The sequence below is a fragment of the Mastomys coucha genome, unplaced genomic scaffold (assembly GCF_008632895.1).
Source record: "Mastomys coucha isolate ucsf_1 unplaced genomic scaffold, UCSF_Mcou_1 pScaffold22, whole genome shotgun sequence".
Classification (NCBI taxonomy): Eukaryota; Metazoa; Chordata; class Mammalia; order Rodentia; family Muridae; genus Mastomys; species Mastomys coucha.
The window spans coordinates 38,011,089-38,031,930 of NW_022196905.1; the positions used below are offsets into that span (position 1 = coordinate 38,011,089).

General features: G+C 43.2%; 1 protein-coding gene across 11 annotated transcripts in view; it reads right to left on the bottom strand.

Moving 5' to 3' along the window:
• Prom1 (prominin 1) overlaps positions 1 to 20,842 on the bottom strand; it is a 115,920-nt gene that overhangs the window by 28,240 nt on the left and 66,838 nt on the right. For all 11 annotated transcript variants that reach the window (XM_031342140.1, XM_031342138.1, XM_031342139.1 and 8 more), the window contains 6 exons: positions 19,575 to 19,664; positions 12,052 to 12,269; positions 8,873 to 8,947; positions 8,223 to 8,286; positions 4,239 to 4,398; positions 1,231 to 1,383 (listed from right to left, as the gene is read on the bottom strand). In XM_031342140.1, coding sequence (XP_031198000.1) covers positions 1,231 to 1,383; positions 4,239 to 4,398; positions 8,223 to 8,286; positions 8,873 to 8,947; positions 12,052 to 12,269; positions 19,575 to 19,664 — 760 coding nt within the window. The remainder of the gene's footprint in view (positions 1 to 1,230; positions 1,384 to 4,238; positions 4,399 to 8,222; positions 8,287 to 8,872; positions 8,948 to 12,051; positions 12,270 to 19,574; positions 19,665 to 20,842) is intronic.

Here is a 20,842-nt window from a genome sequence, read left to right on the forward strand (position 1 = left end):
AACTGATGGAGTATATATGCCACTAAAGTGTGTTCCAAACAGCCAGTTACTTGGGTTGTGAAAGTCTTAACATTAAACTAATCGACCTGCATCTATGATTAATTGAACAAAAAGCAAAATAAATACATTTTCTTCTTGCTGGTTTAATTTGTTATTGCTTTTTTCCTTCCCTGTTGAGAGGTACTCTCACTTGGAGATCCCTCCCTCCGTCTCTCCCTCCCTCTCTGGGTTGTATTCAGAGCCTTGCAAGGCCCCTACCTCTAAGCCATTTCTCTAGTCCTGAAGAAGAATGTTTTAAAACTACACGTGTGAGCAAACAGGCTTCTCACCTGGAACACTTTCTTGGGTCCTGGACAGGCCCCAGGCCATTCATTTTAAGGATACTTTTAGGCATATCTATATTAATGTTAATGAAGGTACAGGATGCTAGAGCCTGTTTGGGGGGAACCTACTTAGAAACACAGAGCACACACACACAAAAATCTGATCTAAATCAGTGTTTATAGAGGCAGATCAAGGCACGGCACCTGCTCTCAGGTCTTCCTTCTCACACCAGTAACAGTAAAAGCGCATGCTGCTAGTTTGCTTCTCCATCTCCCAAAGGAGGTGTTTCCCATCCTTACTTGAGCTTGCTTATGTATCCTAGTCCTATTCTCACTGAGAGCACTGGAGGCCTCCCAGCTTTCTCGGGGACACATTCATTGCCACTGTACCTGAATCCCGGTTTACCATTCTGGTGCCATCCTTGGGCACACTGCTCTTCTTTGTCTCAACATCCCACAGGAAAGCTTTTCCAAATATGTGAACTTCCATATGGATGTCTATCTGCCACAGGCTCCCCACTATCGGGTACTTATCACCTACTTTTGCCCCTCATTCAGGCTACTCATCTAAATACCAACGGTGCTGACCTTAAATCAAACCCTGCTTAAAATCAAGTCCCTGGAGTTTGAGGTTAGCAGTACTGCTAACAGGAGACAATGTTGTCTCTGCTTCTCATGTGTGAGTGGGTGGGTGAGTGAATGAAGATAATGAAGGAGCCATGGCTGCTGTGCAGCTTGAGAAGATTTTCTGGACAGCTACTTTAAAAATAGAGCCCACCATATACAAACAATGTGACCTCAGAGACTCCATTGTGAGTCCAAGAGGCTGCAGGTTCCGTAATACCACACTCAGGACCACCCTCCACCTCACACTTCTACCATGTGACTGAGTGGAGTGAAGACTCACGCCATGAGAAAGATGCCTCCAGTGTTGGACACGCAGCCTCTTCTGGTTGGGGTGGCATGCTTGTCATAGCCATACACACCACACAGCAAGCCCAGGAAGAAGAAAGTCACAATGAGGGTCAGCAGGAAGCAGACAATTAAGCCACCCAGCCACCTGTAGCAAAAAAAGGAAAAGTAGTGTTAGCATACAACTTTTGGTTGTGAGTCGTCTTTAATGCCAGGGACGTCTCTCCAGCCCCATTACTATGTCAAATGGGCAAATGGCTATTGTACTGGCTGGTTTTGTGTGTCAGCTTGACACAGGCTGGAGTTATCACAGACAAAGGAGCTTCAGTTGAGGAAGTGCCTCCATTAGATCCAGCTGTAAGGCATTTTCTCAACTAGTGATTAAGAGGGGAGGGCCCATTGTGGGTGGTGTCATCCCTGGGTTCTTATCTACAAGAAAGAAAGCTGAGCAAGCTAGGGGAAGCAAGTCAGTAAGGAACATCCCTCCATGGCCTCTGCATCAGCTCCTGGTTCCTGACCTGCTTGAGTTCTTGTCCTGATTTCCGGTAGTGATGAACAGCAATGTGGAAGTGTAAGCTGAATAAACCCTTTCCTCCTCTACTTGCTTCTTGGTCATGATGTTTTGTGCAGGAATAGAAACCCTGACTAAGACAGCTATATTGGCTGAACATGGGCTAAGGCTGGTGTAGTCTTGCTCATCTAACATCAGAGGGCAAGTCTTCATGACAAGAGGCCTTTCGGCTCCTGCTTCTTAACCAAACCGGCCAATACACTTTCCTTTGGCTTTGTGGCGCCCTCTTTCTATGGTAGCGGTGAACATACAGAAGCATCACATTAGGCTCACAGCAGACCCAAGCTTCCTCAGGGCTCTGATCAAGACACATTCAAACCCTGTCAAATGTCTTAGCATTGGAATCTGCGGCAATGGTTCAGGTAGATGACAGAGAAAGCATAGCAAGCTCCTCTTCCCTCTCTCAAGTCTCTTTTGGGTTTACAAGAATATTCTGGGGCATCTTGTTCCTTGCCGAACCAGAAATACTCTGTGTGGCAGACACATGAGCCATTTAGAATTTTATGAGCATCCTAAATCAAATGTCTGCAGAATGCAAAATTTAATTTTGTAATGGTCCTGAGAGACGTTTTAGGGTAACGGCACCTCAATTAGGTCTTACTGGCATTCCTGGGATGCGCACCAACTTTCCCCGAAGCTGAGGAGCACTCAAGGCTAAGAATGCTTCCCAACACTGAAGACACTAAAAAACCAGCAGTATCTGCTCATCTTGGGGCCTCCTGACAAAAATGGACACGAAAGCTTTTCATTCAATTAAAAGCAATTTTGGTAATTACACTAAGAGCTACCAGCGGTCATTCTGTGGGAGGTTCATTCCAGATAACAGGAAGAACAAATTAAATAAACTACAGAGCCTGGCTTCAGAGAGCTTTCAGGATTAATGAATAAAATGACTAGTTGAAATAGTTCTTTTTAAAAAAACAAAAGCTTTATGGTCTCCAAGCAAGGGTGGGGAAGGAAGGGCGAGTAGCTGGAAGGGACAGACAGATAAATGTGCTATGCTGTCTTGTTTGTGAAACAATAATGAATTTGCAAGACCTCCAGGGAGGTTGTCTTATGTCTGCCCCAGTGTCTGCTGGGGTGTCCTAGCCCCACAAAAGAAACATGACATGAGCCCCTGGAAGCTTATCCATTGCCATGATCTAGGATACAGCCAGATGGTGTGGCCTTAAAGGAATCTTTTCCCTTTTCTGAGCCCTGAAGTCCTTGTCTACAAAACAGCCATGCAGAGAGCATAACTCAGCAGATGTTGGGGAGCACTGTTGGAAGTGTCACGCATAAAGTACTTAGTGGACACATTGAACCATCCCTCCTCTGAGGTAACAATCTTATCATCGGTCTTGTGGGCTCCTGCGAAGAGGAAGCCAGGTGAGAGAGAGAGCCTCTAAACTCTCCAGAGGGCAAGACCTAAGGCTTCACGCTCTTAAGAGAAGAAAGTACACCTACTCCTCATGCCACCCCTAAGACCTTCCCTCTCGATGCTCTGTCTGGAATGTCCATCACCACACTCCAGATCCAACCGCACAGCCTGCATTAATTAAGCCCTGGGTACAGCAGCTCCCCCAAGCCCCCAACCCCCATCTCAGATATGAACCTAGAGGCCTCACATCACAGCTAAGAAAAGAACAGATTCCTTCAGAAAATAGCAGCCTCTGTGCATTTGTTTCACAAATCAAGGAGGACATTTTTCCAAATACCCTTCTTGATGACGTTTACACTTCCAGATCCCAACACACCTTTGGCTTACTAACTACAGCAAATATTCAAGAAGCAATTAACATCAAAACCCTAAACTGTTAGCTGTGTGGCTCGAAGATTTCCAGTTCCTCAATTTTTGCTTTTAAACAAGGAGTGTCTCACGAATACGAATGTCACCATTACTCAGAAGCCGTTTCTATATCGTTCCAATTTTAATCTGTGAGCTGCCTTAATAGGCATTTAGAATGTGTGTGTGTGTGTGTGTGTGTGTGTGTGTGTGCAGGGGTATATGGTAAAGGCATGAATATGCTTTTATAAGGCAGAAATTGATATCAGGCATTTTCCTCGATCACTCCTCACCTTAATTGTTGAGTCAGGATGTCTCACTGAAGCCAGAGCTCATCAGTTGACTAGCCCTAGACTGGTTGGCCAACAAGCTCTAGGGCTCCACCAACACCCCTCCCCTCCAACCTCAGTACTAGAGTTACACTGCCCCTCTTCCCTGACTTTATGTTTTACTATAGGTTCTGGAGATTCAAACTCAGGTCTCCTCATACTTGCACTGCAAGCAATTTATCACAGTTCCATCTCCCCAGTTCCCTCTGACATGGTTGGGGTTGCTCACACCAGGCCCATTTGGCTTCATAAGGTTATTCTGGGATTATGTCATGTTTTTATACTGGTACAAAGCAAGTTTCATGACCCTCATTTACCAGCTCCAAGGGGGTACTCACCAGTATGAGTCATATTCTTCCATTTTGGGCAGCTCCTGATGGAAGTATTTGTTGCTGTCATTAAGGTAATGGGAGACCTGAAACAGCACCTCCTCAATAGGAATACTTTGGCTTATGTTCTTAACATTGGAGCTAAGGGAATCCAAGGCCTCTTTGACATCTGTAAACAAAGGGACCACAGTTACTCACTTTCCAACAGAGGAGACAGAGACCTTGTTTGGAGACAAGGAAAAGTCACTTAAGTTTCCCTCATGTGAGTTTCTATCTAAGTAAGAGTCTACAGCAAGCACCAAGACCATCTACAAGCAATGGCTGAACCAAACAGTGAATCTAAGCACAGACTTAGTGAGATGGTACTGAAGTCAAGCCAATCTCCTGGAAAAAAAAAAAAAAGGTTGAGGGTCAGGTGACAAAATGCAGGTATGCCTACCAAGTGCCAAGCATGTCTGTCAATATTATTCAGCTCTCTCACCAATGCAGTGTCTGCCTCAATTCCCTCTTTAGTGTGACCCAGAGGCTCATCTGGGTTAAACTGCTGACCTGTTGTTCTCTTTAGGAAAGTTGATGATTGTTTTAAGGAAGTCCTCTCATGTGATTTCTGGAACAGGAGGAATAAAAATCCCACTACTTAAGAAATGGCCTTCAGTGACAGGCATGGTGGGCAGTGAGGGGGGCGGTGTATACAGTAATTCTAGCACTTGGAAGGCAGAAGCAGATGGATTGCAGCCAATCTGAGGACAACCTGGTCCACACAGGGAATACCCTTTGTCAAAGACACAGGGGTGTGTGGAGGGGGTAGTAGGGAGAAGGAAGGGAAGAGAGGGGAAAAAAGGAACAAGAGAGAAGGGAAGTGGAGGAGAAATAGACTAAAAGTAGGAAGAAATGGCATTCGTGGGCATAAGTCTCTTACATTATTTCCTGAAAAAGAGACCTGATCCACAACGGCTCCCCAGAGTAGAGATTTAAATCCAAGGACACACCAGTTTTCTGGAATGTGCTGCTCTGTCCCAACAGATCCTAGATCACAGCCACCTGCTCACACTGTGTCACCTGGACCTGCACTCCCACAAGTCCAGAGGTTAGGTTCTGAACCAGATGTCCCACGAGCAAACACAATAGTTAAAAGTCTCCTGGCCCTGAGTGGCCAAGAACCAGAAACTGCCAAGGCAACAGCAATGGTAAACAGGCCAAAGCTCTCCAAACCCTGAACAGCACTCTGCTGGACTCTGGGTAAGTGGTAGAGGTTTGAGGCTTGGTTCAAAATGTGACTGTAGACTAAAATGGTGGGAACCTTTCAAATGTGTTTTCCAAAGGGATTAGAAATTTAGAAACAGTCCAATGGATGGCTGTGAGCCTCTACTTCTGTATTAGTCAGGTACTGTCAGAGCCTCTCAGGAGACAGCTATATCAAGGTCCTGTCATCTAGCACTTGCTGGCATCCATAATAGTGTCTGGATTTGATGACTGAATATGGGAAGGATTCCCAGGTGGAGCAGTCTCTGAATTGTCCTTCCTTTAGTCTCTGCTCCATAGTTAGACTCTACAACTCCTTCCATGGGTATTTTGTTCCCTCTTTTAAGAAGGAACAAAGTATCCACACTTTGGTCTTCCTTCTCCTTGAGTTTCTTGTGGTATGTGGTTTGTACTTTGTGTGTTCTGATCTTCTGGGCTAATATCCACTTATCAGAGAATACATACCATGTGTGTTCTTTTGTGATTGGGTTACCTCACTCAAGATGATATTCTCTAGATCCATCCATTTCCCCAAGAATAGGGTCCCCAAAGAAGGAGCTAGAGAAAGGACCCAAGGAGCTGAAGGGTTTGCAGCCCCTTAGAACACACAATATGAACTAACTAGTACCCTCAGAGCTCCCAGCGACTAAAGCACCAACCAAAGAGTACACATAGTGGGACTAATGGCTCCAGCAGTATATGTAGAGCAGAAGATTGCCAAGTCAGTCATCAATGGGAGGAGAGGCTCTTGGCCCTGTGAAGGTTCTATGCCCCAGTGTAGGGGAATGCCAGGGCCAGTAAGCCGGAGGGGGTGAGGTGGTGAGCAGGGGGAGGAGGAAGGGAACAAGGGTTTGTTTTTTTTTTTTTTTTTTTTTTTTTTTTTTTTTTTTTTTTTTGTGGGAGGGGAACTGGGAAAGGAGATATTGTAAATAAAGAAAACATCTAATAAAAAAAAGAAATTTATAAAGAGACAGCAGCTGAGCACACCTTACTTAGAGATCTCTTTGGTACCTCACTGCCTCCTCAAATGGCTCTTATACAAAAACTTCTGAAGATTCTTAACTGTGGGGTCTCCACAGGCCATTTCAATAGAAGTGACATGAAAACCCAGTCTGCTTTGAGCAGATCCTTAAGGGCCTGTCTTGCCCTTGACTTCACAGGAGATAAGACACAGCCTTATAAGGGTTGGTGACTGGCGGGTGACTGAAGTTCTTTCTGATCAAGTGTATTCTTCAGGCCTCAGTGTGCAGGATGTCCTTTTTGTGGAAGGCTTCTCACTGTGTCTCCCCACTGTGCTTATCTTGCATGTACTTGGCTGTGTCACCAGAGTGTGATCTGTGTGTATGACTAGCTGAAGGACAGTCAGTGGTCATGCCTAGTGCTTTCTCACAGCCCCAACATATGGAAGAGCCTGGCACAAAGTAGGCACTTAAAAAAATATTCAGGCTAGGACTGAAGGCTCAAAGTATGGGAACTAAAGTCATAAAAATAAACTAACATCCAGGCTGAGAAATGGGCACTTGTCTGGTCCTGGGATGATGCTGAGCTGTGTTTAAGCAATGACACCAGAAACACTGTGCTTAGCGCATGCATGCAAGCACACTTACGACAGAGGACTGGTCATATGGGCAGAAGAGATCCAGGGAGGAGAAACAAGAAACCAAACACAAAGATTAGTGAGCAGGCAGCTGTGACACATCCAGCATGCAGTAAGTAGCCTTCAGATGTCACCTAAGAAGAGCATGAACTTGCCTTTAGTATCTCTTTATAAAATTTAATTTATTTTGTTTTATGTGTATAGGTGTTCTGCCTGTATGTGTCTGTATCACGTGCATGCAATGCCCAAAAGAAGCCAGAAGGGGGAATCAGATGCCCTGGAATTGGAATTAGAGATGGTTGTGAGCTGCTTGGTTGTGAGTGGGTGTTGAGAACTAAACCCTGATCCTCTGGAAGAGCAGCCAGTGAGTGCTCTTAACTGCTGAGCCATCTCTGCAGGGTTTAACAGAGAACATAATGTTTTTAAAAATCACGTGGTAAGTGGATGAAGTAAGTACTGGGAAGATCATCGTCAAAGAGAGGCTATAGTTTACTCAGCTTCCAGCAAATAATCCCAAGTGTATGCCCTGCTTGGCATAAAGAGCTTCCTATATTGTATCAGTCTGTACACTCACTCCCCAGCACCGTAACCTGAATGTAGCACAGTTCAGTGGTTCCTAAAATCCCCTCAGCATAGACTTGAGTCTCTAAACTTCTAAGCAGCCTTGAAGCCTAAAGGACCATCACATCAGGACCATGGACAGAAAGAAACCACTTCCGCAAAGACAAATTCTTCTGTATGTTTCTGAGTCCTCTCAGAAACACAACAATCTAGGGGTGGCATTCCCCTCCCCAGGAAGATAATTTTAACAGGACTTTCCAAATTGCCGCTGTTGTGAGCCCCAGAAGAGCCCAGCTTAGGGAGTGACCACACACTGACACCTTTACCATATAGCCACAAACAGTAAATATAAATGTTGGTGTTTTTCCTTCCCTTATCTACATCACTACTGACTACAGATGGCATAATCAAAATGTCTGATATTCTGTATCTGGTACTCCATATCAACATCTGATATTCCATAAGGTATAGTGACAGACTTTATTTTTAATTAGAAAAGAACAATAACATTTATAACAAGCCCTTCCTTTGTACCCACCAACCAGAGCATCGACAGAGAGAGAGGCAAGATAACCTTGAAGTATGGCTCTTACCTTTTATGACATCCACAGTTTGATTTTGTATTATATTGGGTATTTCATCAATCGACATATACCCCTAAAAATATTTCAAAATGAATTGAAGATCAGTTGGCTTATATTCCATTTTATACCAAGTAGAGAAGCAAAATTAAGACATAACATTTATCTCAAGATTGAAATTACCTTAATATAACCATCAGGGGTCTAAACACAAGTGCCCTTTTGTGTGTGTGTGTTGGGCATTAAACCCAACTGGCACTTGCTAGGCAAGTGTTCTGTCACTGAGCTATATGCCTAGGCTGAGACCATGTTCTTTTAGCTAGATAAATCAGAGAGCATCTCAAAGGCTTTTCAGCCTAGAAGAAAGTCCTTTGAACTGTATGCTGAAAGCCCAAAGAAAGATAATGCTGTTGTTTGCACTAAGAAAATAAGAACCACAGGCCATTGAGACAGTAAAGATGTTGAGCAAAGACATTCAGGGAGAAACATATACATATACAGCACTCTGTATCAAGAATAAGGTTCGTCTACAACTGCACCCACAACTAAGCCCAAGAATGCAGAGATCAAGGCCATCATGGAATCTCACTGTTTCCTATGTTCTATGTACTAGACTGCCCTTGATATAGAGTAAGCTACCTTAGTTGTTCCAAGGAGCATACCCTTTTGACGAGGCTCTCCAGATCAGTTCTGTCGACATCATTAACAGCGTTGAGTTCTCTATCCACTGATGGGAGCTGGAAATTTATGAAACAAAAAATAAGAAAAGGTGATTAACCTTCACACATGCTTGTGTGTGCGCGCTTGTGCTTGGGAGTGTGCACAGGCATGCACGCACACAAACACACACAAACACACACACACTCATAAACACACAGTCATCTCATACCTAGGTCCCAAGATGAAACAGAATAAGGTTTGGGGAAATCATATTCTGTTCAAAGTGGCATGTACGAGAACTGATTTTTCAAGTTTTCGGTCTTGCTGTAGTCAGCTAATGAGGTACAGATAAAGTATGTGTGCCTACTAGCATAATTGCTAGTACTAGACATATCTAGTGAAGTTATAAACAAACTTAATAAAAATCACTTTTAGAAGTAAAACAGGGGCTTAGACTACAGTCTAAATGAAGTGAAACATGTGCCAGGCTCTGGGTTGGATCCGCTACATTAAACAAAACAAATAAGTAAACAAAGAATACTAAAATTAAATAATGCAGCTGGTGGTTTCATTGGTTAGAAGTCTGGAACCAGTTTTCCAAGTCCAGAATTACAAGTGGGTTCCAAGTAGAATAGCTCTTTGGCACCTGGGACCCATACCCTGGGGCTCTCAACAGTACACACATCAAGGACACAACACCACTCTTGAAATAGGTCCTTGCTGAATGTGGAGAACCTGTCACATCATGAGAGGCAACACATAAACCTAAATGAAGGCCACTCCCCTGAACAAATGGCATATTCAAAGATGCCAATGTCACAACACAAAAAGACTGAGAAACAAACCCCATAGTAAAGAGGAAAGTAAGACACAAATCTATCACAACAAAGGAGTTGCAAAGAAGGAAGTGTAAGGAGCCATGTAGGATATGTTAAGGCTAGCAGTGGCCTTCCTGGAGGTGGCCACCATTTTCACATGGTCTGTGATGGATAAGTTTGATGGCAAGGTTCCAAAGAGACTTCACCTCAGGATAGCTTCTTGCAGCTTCTTGCCTTTCCTGTCATTATTAAATGAATAATAATAAAAATTCCCTGGGTGCCCAGGATATAATAATTCTCGCTGCTTGGACAGAGAAGGGAGTGGTAGCAATACATTTTTAACTTAATTCCCTGCTGCTAGGTAACCAGTGTTAATTGTTCAAGCCAGTGATTTTTAACCCCAGGATAAGCAAGAAAGTTTTTAGGATTTTTTTTTTTTTTTTTTTTTTTTTAAGAAGCAATTGGCAAGCATTCAGTACAGCTAGAAAGCTAGAAGGCCAGAGACCATCAGTCTTTAAAGCCACCTCTATGTTCAACTCTGTGTCCCAGTTCAGCCCATTCCAAACCAGGCAGGATCCAGGCAGAAAAGACATCTATAAGTACATTTTCATTAAAACTTGACATTGGAAGAGACCGTGTAGAATGGATGAAAATAATGGTTCTGTATTTTGTGTCCTTTGTATTTTGTGTCCTAACTTTGATGTACATATGATGATTATGCAAAGTTTAGAAACATATTAAACTATTTAGCTATAAAAGGAACAAGGTCAGCAATTTACCACAAACATAGTTTTCAAGAAAAGAACAGTATACAATTATACAGCAATATGAAGAAACAGATAAAACAACTGGGAAAAAATGTTGAATGCTGTTATTCTCCTTGGGTTTAACTGTCAACTTGACACAACAAGCATCAGTCATCTGAGAAGGAAATCTTAACTGAGGGGTTGTCTAGGTCAGATGGACCTGGAACTTGCCTGTCAAGTATTATATTTTGATTAGTAACCTATGTGGGTGGACCCAACCCACTGCAGGGGGCACCATTCCCTAGGCAGACTGTATATGAAAGCTACAAAAGTAAGTACCAGCAAGCCCCAAGTAACATTTCTTAATGGTTTCTGCTTTAAATTCCTGCTTGAGTTCCTGCTCTTATTTCCCTTATTAAGGGAAAGACTGTGATCTGGAAGTGTAAGCCAAAAAAAACCCCTTTTCTCCCCTAAATTGCTTTTGGTCAGAGCGTTGTATTACAACAGCAGAAAGGAAAGCAGAACACTTAGAAACAGTATCCAAAGGCATGGAAGGAGTGCTATGTATTTACAACTTTCCTCACGTGCAAAAGTCATATTAAAAAGCAATAGTTCCAGGTGTGGGGGTGTATGCCTGCCTTCCCAGCATTAGGAAGCTGAAGGGAGGGTAAAAGGTTGAGGTCTGCCTAGATTGCTTGAAAAGTTCCAGGCAGATGTGGAGCTATTCTAAGACCCTGTCTGAAAAAGGCAAACAGCAACAACAAGGCATCAAACACTTTCCTATCAAAAGATCTAGTCCAAAAGGCTAAAATAGGACTGACCTTTAAAAGTACATTTGATGACTCCAAAAATAACTCGGCAGATATGCAATGATAATATATGTGAAGTCTTTAAAAAGAAAAAAACAACTCATAAAATATAAGGGTGAGAAAAAGTATATTAAAATATTATTTTATATAGACAGTGAATGGTAATATAACTAAATATATTAATTATAATTAATATCACAAATATGAAATTGTATCATCTCAAATGAGGAGATAAATTTTAGAAAGTTATGGAATTGTCTATTCCAGCATGTGTGGTTATTATGTTTTGTTTTGAGGTGTTTTTAGTATTTTATTTTACTTAAGTGTATTGTATGTCCATATGGAAGTATGTACACATGTGAGTGCAGTGCAATCTGGGAACAGAAGAGGGCACTGGAGCCTCTGGATCGGGAGTTATGGGCAGCTGTGAGCTACCCAAGTGGTGGGAACTGAGCGCAAGTCCTCTGCAAGAGCTGCAAGTGGTCCAACCTCCTGAGCCTTCTCCCACATCCCAGAGTTTTAAAACTATTCAAATATGAGCTTGTATCCTGCTCCTTTTCAATCTGAATTTACCTTGATAAACCATCAAATGGCACAGAACTTCTTAAAAGCCCCCTCTCCTTTTTATTGTTTACTTCTGTGGCATCTATTCCAAGCAAAGTGATTAGAGGTCCTGAAAAGACTCCCAGAGCACCGGATGTTACTCCTTTCCAGCCCAAGCCACTGTGTACCCAACAGATGCACCCAGTCTTAGCCCTGCTCAGCTTTCTCTAGTTCTCCTGGCTGTGGCATGTTCACACCCGCTCACCTGACTTGAGTCATGGTTGCTCCCCAGACTGCTTAGCCCTGGTCTGATGCTGTCGCAGATCTTGCTGGCTGGGTCTGAAGCGCAGTCGCTGCTATTGAGTGAATTCTCGATGCTGTTTCTCACAGAGGTCAGGTTGGTACTGAGCTGGGTGCTTGCGTCCTGGAGACTTTTCAAGCTACTGTTCATGTTCTGCAGGGCATCCTTGGTCTGTTTGATGGCTGTAAGAACACAGCCAGAATCAGAACTGGCCAAAAGAGTACCTCAAAAAATACCCTGGAGATGAGCTCAGACAGCTGCAAAAGGCAATGGGACAGGACACACAAGAGAAACCAGAGCTCCTTGCCGGCCCCTTCACCCAGCACATCTCCTCTGCACTGGCTTTCTTTTATTAAGCAGGAGTTGAGCACAAACTCAGGAACTTCGTGGGGACACCTCAACTACTACTATCTGGCCAACAAAGCAGTTTAATCCACTTAAGAATCAATTACATCCTTCCATGGACTATGGTGTATTAGAATGATTACTTTCCAGCAAGAAATGGGCAGGTGATGGATGAGGATACTGAGGGAGGTCAATAAAAAGTATAATGACACATACTTAGGAAAGAAGATATAATGAAGGTTGGCAGGATGGCAACCTCCCTTATAAAGGTGATTGCTGTTGACAAGTTGAGTTCAGTTCCTGGGATCCACATCGTGAACGAAGAGAACCAACTCTTTCAAGCTGTCCTCTGAAGGCGAATATCTGTACCCCGACCCATGCACAAAATAAATACATACACACAATAGATTTATGCATATAAAGCAGAAAAATGGCATAAGGAATCCCATTATTTTTGTATGAGCCTTCAAATCTTTAATTAAACATTGATGAAACAATACATGCTGATAGGTAAATCCGCAGGAGAGGAGTCAGTTATCTAGGTAAGCCCTAGGGAACTGAAGTCCTGAATATAAGACATGGGGATGCAGAATTTGGCATTTGCTCTGCTGGGCTTCAGTCTTCCTTTGGTCTGCTTCTTCCTTGCTACATTGCCTTTTCCTCCGTTTTGGAATGGGAATGTATATTCTGTGCCATTGTAATGTTGGAAGCATGAAGTCTGTTGTTGGTTTTTCTTTTTTCTTTTCTTAAGTGTACAGTGGCTTGCAGTAAAGAGATAGCTTCGAGTCTCAGAAGATACTTGGTGTTTTGGACAATCCTTGAACTCTTCAAAAGTAGGGGAGCATTTGAAGTTGGGCTAAATGCATTTTTGCATTATGATATGCTCGTGGGCTTGTGGAGGCCAAAGAGTGGAATGTGATGGTCTGGATGAGAAATGTTCCTCAGCATTTCAGGCGTTTGAAACCCTCATCACTGGTTAGTAACAGGTGCTGTTTGGGGAAGCTATGGAACTCTAAGGATGTGGAGCCTTGTTGTAGGAAGTGTGTCACTGGGTCACTAGGGTGGGTGTTGAGAGTTTGTAATCTTATGCCTCTTTCTATTTCTCTGAGTATGGCTGAGAGGTGATCTCTCTGCCCTCATTTGATCCCCACCATTTTCTCTAGAACTATAAGCCCAGATGATCTCCTCCTTAAGGTGCATTGGGTCATGGAATTTTTTGTTTGTTTGCTTGGTCTTTTTTTTTTTGTTTGTTTGTTTTTCAAGACAGGGCTTCTCTGTAATAGCCCCGGCTGTCCTGGAACTCACTTGGTAGACCAGGCTGGCCTCAAACTCAGAAGTCCCTTTGTCTCTGCCGCCCAAGTGCTAGGATTAAAGGCATGAAACAAAACTACCCTGCTGGTCATGGTATTTTATCATAGCAACAGAAAAGTAACTGACCGACTGTTTCTATATAATTAAACAAAATATCAAAACAACAAGGCAGAAGGCTTGAATTAAAGCTAGAGCAGCAACTGAGGGTACAGTTTTAAATTCAGTCAAGTTTAGACCCAGATCCTAGATTTCTCGTTCCCTGTGACACCAGGTACAGATTTCCTGAAAGTCTCTGTATCAGTTCCTCATGTTAAGATGTTATACCACTCCTAGGCATATACCCAAAAGATGCTCCAACATGTAGTAAGAGCACATGCTCCACTATGTTCATAGCAGCAGCCTTATTTATAATAGCCAGAAGCTGGAAATAACCAGATGTCCTTCAACAGAGAAATGAATACAGAAAATGTAGTACATTTACACAATGGAGTACTACTCAGCTATTAAAAACAATGAATTCGTGAAATTCTTAGGCAAATGCATGGAACTAGAAAATATCATCCTGAGTGAGGTAACCCAGTCACAAAAAGAACACACACGGTATGTACTGACTGATAAGTGGATATTAACCCAGAAGCAGGAAATACACAAGATATAGACCAGATAAAGCACAAGAAGGAAGACCAAAGTGTGGATGCTTCAGTCCTTAGAAGGGGAAACAAAATACTCATATAAAGTAAAAGGTGGGAGGGACTTGGGAGGGAGAGAGGAGGAGGAGAGGGAAAAGAGGGGGGCAGGATCAGGTATGGGAGGAGACTGGGATGATATATATAGAGGGTCAGGAATGTGTAGCAATGAGGGATGGGGAACTGGGGGTAGCATCAGCAAGTCCCAGATGCCAGGAAAGCAAGAGGCTCCAGGACCCAACAGGGATGAGATTAGCTGAAATTCCCAACAAGGGGTCGGGGGAGAACCTGTCCATACAATATCCAGAGGTTAGGCAAGGCCTTCAATTGGGGGATGGGACCACCCACTCATCTCCAAATTTTTAACCCAGAATTGTTCCTATCTACAGGAAATATGAAGACAAACTGTGGAGCAGAGACTGAAAAAAAGGCCATCCAAAGATTTACCCCACCTGGGGATTCATCCCATATACAGACACCAAACCCAGACACTATTGCAGATGCCAAGAAGTGCTTGCTGACAGGAGCCTGATAGAGCTGTTTCCTGAGAGGCTTTGCCAGATCCTGGCAAATACAGAGGCACATGCTTACAGTCAACCATTGGACTGAGCATGGGGACCCCAATGGAGGAGTTAGAGAAAGGACCCAAGGAGCTGAAGGGGTTTGCAATTCCAAAGGAAAAACAACAATATCAACCAACCAGACCCCCCAGAGCTCCCAGGGACTAAACCACCAACCAAAGAGTACACATGGAGGGTCCTATGGCTCCAGCTGCATATGTAGCAGAGGATGGCCTTATCTGGTATCAATGGGAGGAGAGGTCCTTGGTCCTGGGAAGGCTGAATGCCCCGGTGTAGGGGAATGCCAGGGTGGTGAGGTGGGAGTGGGTTGGTGGGGGAGCACCCTCATAGAAGCAGGGTGAGGGGGAATGGGATAGGGGGTTTCCAGATGGGAAACCGGGAAAGGGAGAAAGAGGATAACTTTGAAATGTAAATAAATAAAATATGAAAAAAAAAAGATGTTGCAGCTATCACCAAGTTCACAGTATACAGGAGACAAGAAGAACAATCAAACCAAACTCCTCAAAGGCACCAAGTCTGAGTTTTCCTTAGTGAGCCCTCAAGCCCAGAACAGAATCTTAATATTTGCTATCCTGATTTGTTTAGAATGTAGAACCCCAACTGGAGACTAAGGAGGTAATAAAATCCCTTTTCTACAGTGGCTTAGAACAGAACAACAAAAAGGCCAAAGATTTATAGTGGCAGCTATTGCTTTTCTTCTGGTCAAGTGAATCTTCCTTATCAGATATTTCCTCTGTCACAAAACAGATATGAGAACATCAGGATGCAAAGGAATGATGCAAGAAAAAGGGCAGATTCCCTTAAATAATTGGTGACTCCTCTCATCCCTGGCAAGCGGGTAAACAGGCCACAGGTACCACACACACACACACACACACACACACACACACACACACACACACCTGGGGGGTGGGCGGGGAGAGAGAGAGAGAAGAGGGAGAGAGAGAAGAGGGAAGGAGAGAAAGAAGAGGGAAGGAGAGAATCTGTTGCTCTGGTGGAAAACTCTAAAGGGCCTCAGTTTACCCAACTATTAGAGAGCTGGGTCACCCTAACACCAAGAGTCTGTGGGTTTAGGCTTTGTTCTCACAAGTGGTAGGTAGGCCTCAGTTCTTAAGAGATGTTAACTAGCCTGACTAAGCTTTAAGAATCTACTCAGAACCTGGAAGAAGCTTCCAGTGCTGGGGTGTACAACCCCCTGGTCTCCAACTCTATAACCTTACCCAAGTAGAAGTATTTTGAAACATGCTTTAATCTTTGCTCTTGATTTTGTTCCAACCATACCTCAATAATGTTTAAACTGTCAATGTGCATGCTGGAAGTCGGCTGTGTACCATCTCTACCCGCCAAGACCCTGCTCAAGTATAGACTGTTAGATCTCAGAAAGTACATATATCCAGAAATGAGCTCAAGCTGGACTATAGAAGGACTTCTATATAAAATATAAAAAGCTATATAAAAGCCAGCATTCCTCTGGAACTTGTGAACAAAGTTCCCATCCCCCCAAAGCAGTCATTTCCTTTACCTCTGGCAGAAGGCACATATAGATCATACATATACCTACGGTGCCTATCAGCATAGCAATGTCCATGCTGGCCTTCAGGTTCCCTCAGCCCCTACTCTTAAGTACTTGTTCATTCCAAAGTCCCTGCACTAGCATCCTGACTCTTCTTGCTGCCTCTTCTACCCTAAAACTATAAGGCCTCCCCAGTTCATGGGCTTCTCACCCCATAGCTTCTCATCCTTATAAGTCATACACACACACACACACACACATACACCACCACCACTACCACCACCACCACCACCACCACCACCACCACTCTCATCCCTGCTCTTTTGTTTCTCTCGGAGACAGCCCTGGCCATGTCCAGTCTGTTGGTCATGTCCAGTCTACTTCTTTTCTCTCTGTTCTGGACTCTTCCAAATGTTTCTAAATATCTTCTCTCTCTTGCTCACAATAAAACCCTTCCCTTAATAACAGAGTGACCGTCTTGGCAGCTTCTTTACTGTGCCCTGCCACATACAGAGACTCAATAAGATTATTTGTCACTAGGAAAGAAAAAAAAGAACATAGGATTAAACAGAAGAGAATGCAAGAGGATGGAGAGCGCATATACAATTGGCTTCAGTTGGCTTTATCTCATTGTCCTGCCCTTTGATTTCAGTTACTTTCATTCAAGAAACAAAGAAAGACATGTGATATAGTAAGCTGACAGCCCAGGAAGCACGTGTTTATTTAGTCACTGTCTAGAAACATTCTAGCTTCTGGGGACTATTCTGTCATGTCTCAAGAAGAACCCAGTAGTTCTATAATCTATATTTTTCTAAGAGCTTCAAAGCATGTTATGTCCCTAAAATAAGTACAGGGCTGTAACTCAGAGTCATTCCATGATCCCAGGCTGCACGCATCTGAGGAAAGCAGCAAAGACCTTTCAGCTTCTTAATTTCAGCTCAACTCTTAATTCTTAATTCCAGCCAATTAACATTAGCCAGTCCAAAGCTCTTTCCCTTTGTGTGGACTGACTGCCCTGCAGCCCACATATAATGTGTCAGGCAACTTTTATGCTTCTGCTTTCTCTATAAAGTTCAGGTGTTCTAGACCTCCAGACTTTAGAAGGCCCGGGTGCTTAGCACAACTGACAACATGATACAAGTACCATTCGGGCCTTGGGACCCAGCAGGTGGGCTGCTAAAACAAAGCCCTAATCCATCAAAGTCCATAATTCTGTAAAAGTCCCTAAATGTAACCTTGCTTTTTGGTTTCTGTAGTTCTACTTCTGGCTGCTCTTGCTAACTGAGGATTTGTTTTTTGTACTTAAATGCTCTCTCTGAGAAAGGTTTGGTACTACACTCCGATGTCAAACACCCAGTGTGGTCGGCAGCTGGCTAATGGAGACTTTCCATTGGCTTGAACCCATGTCCAAGTGGTCTTCTCTACAGGATACCTCACAACACATGAATTAAAAACCCTTGCTGGAATGGTTCACTGAGCATATGTGATGACACATTCCTGGCCACAGTGGAAACTTAACTTATTCAAGCTGGCCTTAAAATGAGCTTTAATAATATGAGAAGCACAAAGAAATTACAATGTGGGGAGGGGCTAGGGAGATGTCTTAGTGGTTAAGAGCACTTGCTGCTCTTCTACAAGACCTGGTTTTGGTTCCCAGGTTCTCTACAGTGGAGGTTTACTATAATTCCAGATTGAGGAGGACCTAATGTCCTCTTCTGATCTCTCCAAACACGAAACATACATATGGTGCATGTATATGCATGCAGGCAAAGCCATTCATACAGAGAAAACTAATGAAAAAAAAAATGAAAAGGGTCTTAAGGGTAGGATACTGTTTGGAAACTAGTGTTATCTTTTCTAGAAGAGGAGAAGCAGCTGGCACAGTAGCTCCACGGTAAAGGTGCTGGCTGTACAGGTGTGACAAATTAAGTTCCATCCCTGGGAGAGTCTCTTAGGGGAAAAGGGAGGGAACCAGCCCCATGAAGTTGACTTCTGACTGCTACATGTGATGAGTGGTGCACATGTACACATGTTCACATACACAACATTAATAAAAAATGTTATCAGGAAGAGGAAATGAAACTAGACAGCCCAGGAAATGACATTGGAGTGAGACAAGAAGAGGCAAAAAAAAAAGGGAGAATAAGTGAGAGGGAGGGAGGAGAAAGAGAGAGAGAGGGGGGGAAAGGAAGGAAGAAAGAAAGAAAGAGAGAAAGAAAAGGAGAAAGAAAGAAAAGAAGGAGAAAGAAAGAAAGAAAGAAAGAAAGAAAGAAAGAAAGAAAGAAAGAAAGAAAGAAAGAAAGAAAGAAAGAAAGGAGGGAAGGAAGGAAGGAAGAAAGGAAGAAAGTTAGTTAGTTGACCCACTTTCTGGGTTTCTAACCTGCAAAGGAAATGGTTGGTGATGGGCAAAACTGACATCTGAAGATTTCAAAAGGCCATCCCCTTTTAATTAGTTAATTAATTAATTAATTAATTAATTAACCCATTTTTATTTTTTTGATTCAAGGTTCTACATAACTTCTTACATAGCCCAGGCTGACCTCAAAGTCATGGTTTCTTTGACTTTCTAATGCCAAGGTTACAGATGTGCTACCACATCCAACACATCAACAGATGTTTTATTCAAAGTCCAGATAGTAACTGACTTATATGCTTTGTGGATCTAATCTCCTCAAAAACCACAACACTTTGCCACTTCAGCACATAACCAGCCATCAACCATACATAAGTACGTGCACATTAACTGTGTTCTGATAAAACTTTATTTAGAAAAACAGGTGGCCACCCCCTATCAAACTGGGTCACTATTACCTCAAATGACTTTGTTTTTCCAGTACCACAGGTTTAGCACAAGCTTTAAAAAACAAACAAACAAACAAACACACACACACACATCCCAGGATAGCTTGTGTCTTTGCCAGACCTGGTTGCATGGCCAGATTATATTTCTCATCCTTACCCACCAGAGAACATACAAGTCAAAGTGAATGACTCTGGGAATCCAGGAAGCCAGGATGGGCTATTCTTAGTCACTTTTGCCACCATGCTTACCTGTTGCCATGGCTTTAATCTCTTCAAGAACAGGAGTTACTTTGGGTTTTAGTTGGTCCCTTATTCTGCCTCCCAGCACGGAATCGATACCTGGATTCAAAGCAAAGGAGATGATGAGGGCAGATCTGCTTCTCCTTCAGCTCTCACGAGTTCTCCTCAAACCCCAGGAGTCTGCACCTGGAAAACGTCTCCCCTCCTGCCCTCAGGTCCCAGCCTCTAATCCAGACCTTCACTGTGGGCCCTGACGTGAGACACCATCAGCTGCCTCCGAATCCTCAAACCGTCATTCTGCAGGAGAACGTTATTCTCCATGAACCCTCAGACCTTGGGTCTTGAATTGTTTTCTAGAACCACTGTCTGCAGCTCTGCATCTGCGCTGGGTTTTCTCTGCTGCGGTACCACTCACGTGTGGAAGCAGATACTGCTTTGTTGGGGTCTTGTGCACTGTAGGATGATGAGAAGTGTCCTCTGCCTTGGCTAACACTGCCCCTCTCCACTCCTCCCAACAAATGCTGACAAATGTCGTCACCTTGTGTTCGTAACCACTTAACCAAGCTGTGTGTGAACTTGAATGAGATGTGGTCCAGCAAAGAACAGGGCCAGGCTATTCTAAATCCCATTTAATGAGGCACGTAGCAGGGGCTGCACATCCTTTTCTGCATGAAAAATGACTAAAGGGAAGGAAAGGCTTTGCAATCAACAACATAAAATTGTGTTTGTTTGGTTGTTGTTACTATAATTATTATTATTATTATTATTATTATTATTATTATTATTATTATTATTATTATTATTATGTGAGACAGTGCTTCTTTGTGGAGCCCTGGCTGTCCTGGAACTCACTCTGTATAGCAGGCTGCCCTCAAACTCACAAAGATATGTCTGCCTCTGCCTCTGCCTCTCAAGTGCTGGGATTAAGGGTGTGCATACCACCATTATCTGACCCTGCAAAGTAAAATTTTAAAGCAGAAAGCCAAGTTCCTCTGCTTATGATACTGAAGTTAAAATTTGAGTGGTTTCCAAATTATCACAGCTAATGAACCAAATTCTTACCCTCACGTAATGTCTGTGCCACCCTCTACACAGAACCATTGTTCATTGAAACAGTTGGTGAATGACTTTATGGATAGACCATCTTAATACACACACCATTTATTAAATGAATGTAATCTGTTCTCTGTGGGCTGAGAATGAAGTCAATCACTCAAGTCAAATAGCTTTGACCATAACAGGAAGTCTGTATCCAAAAATCGAGCCTACAATTCATT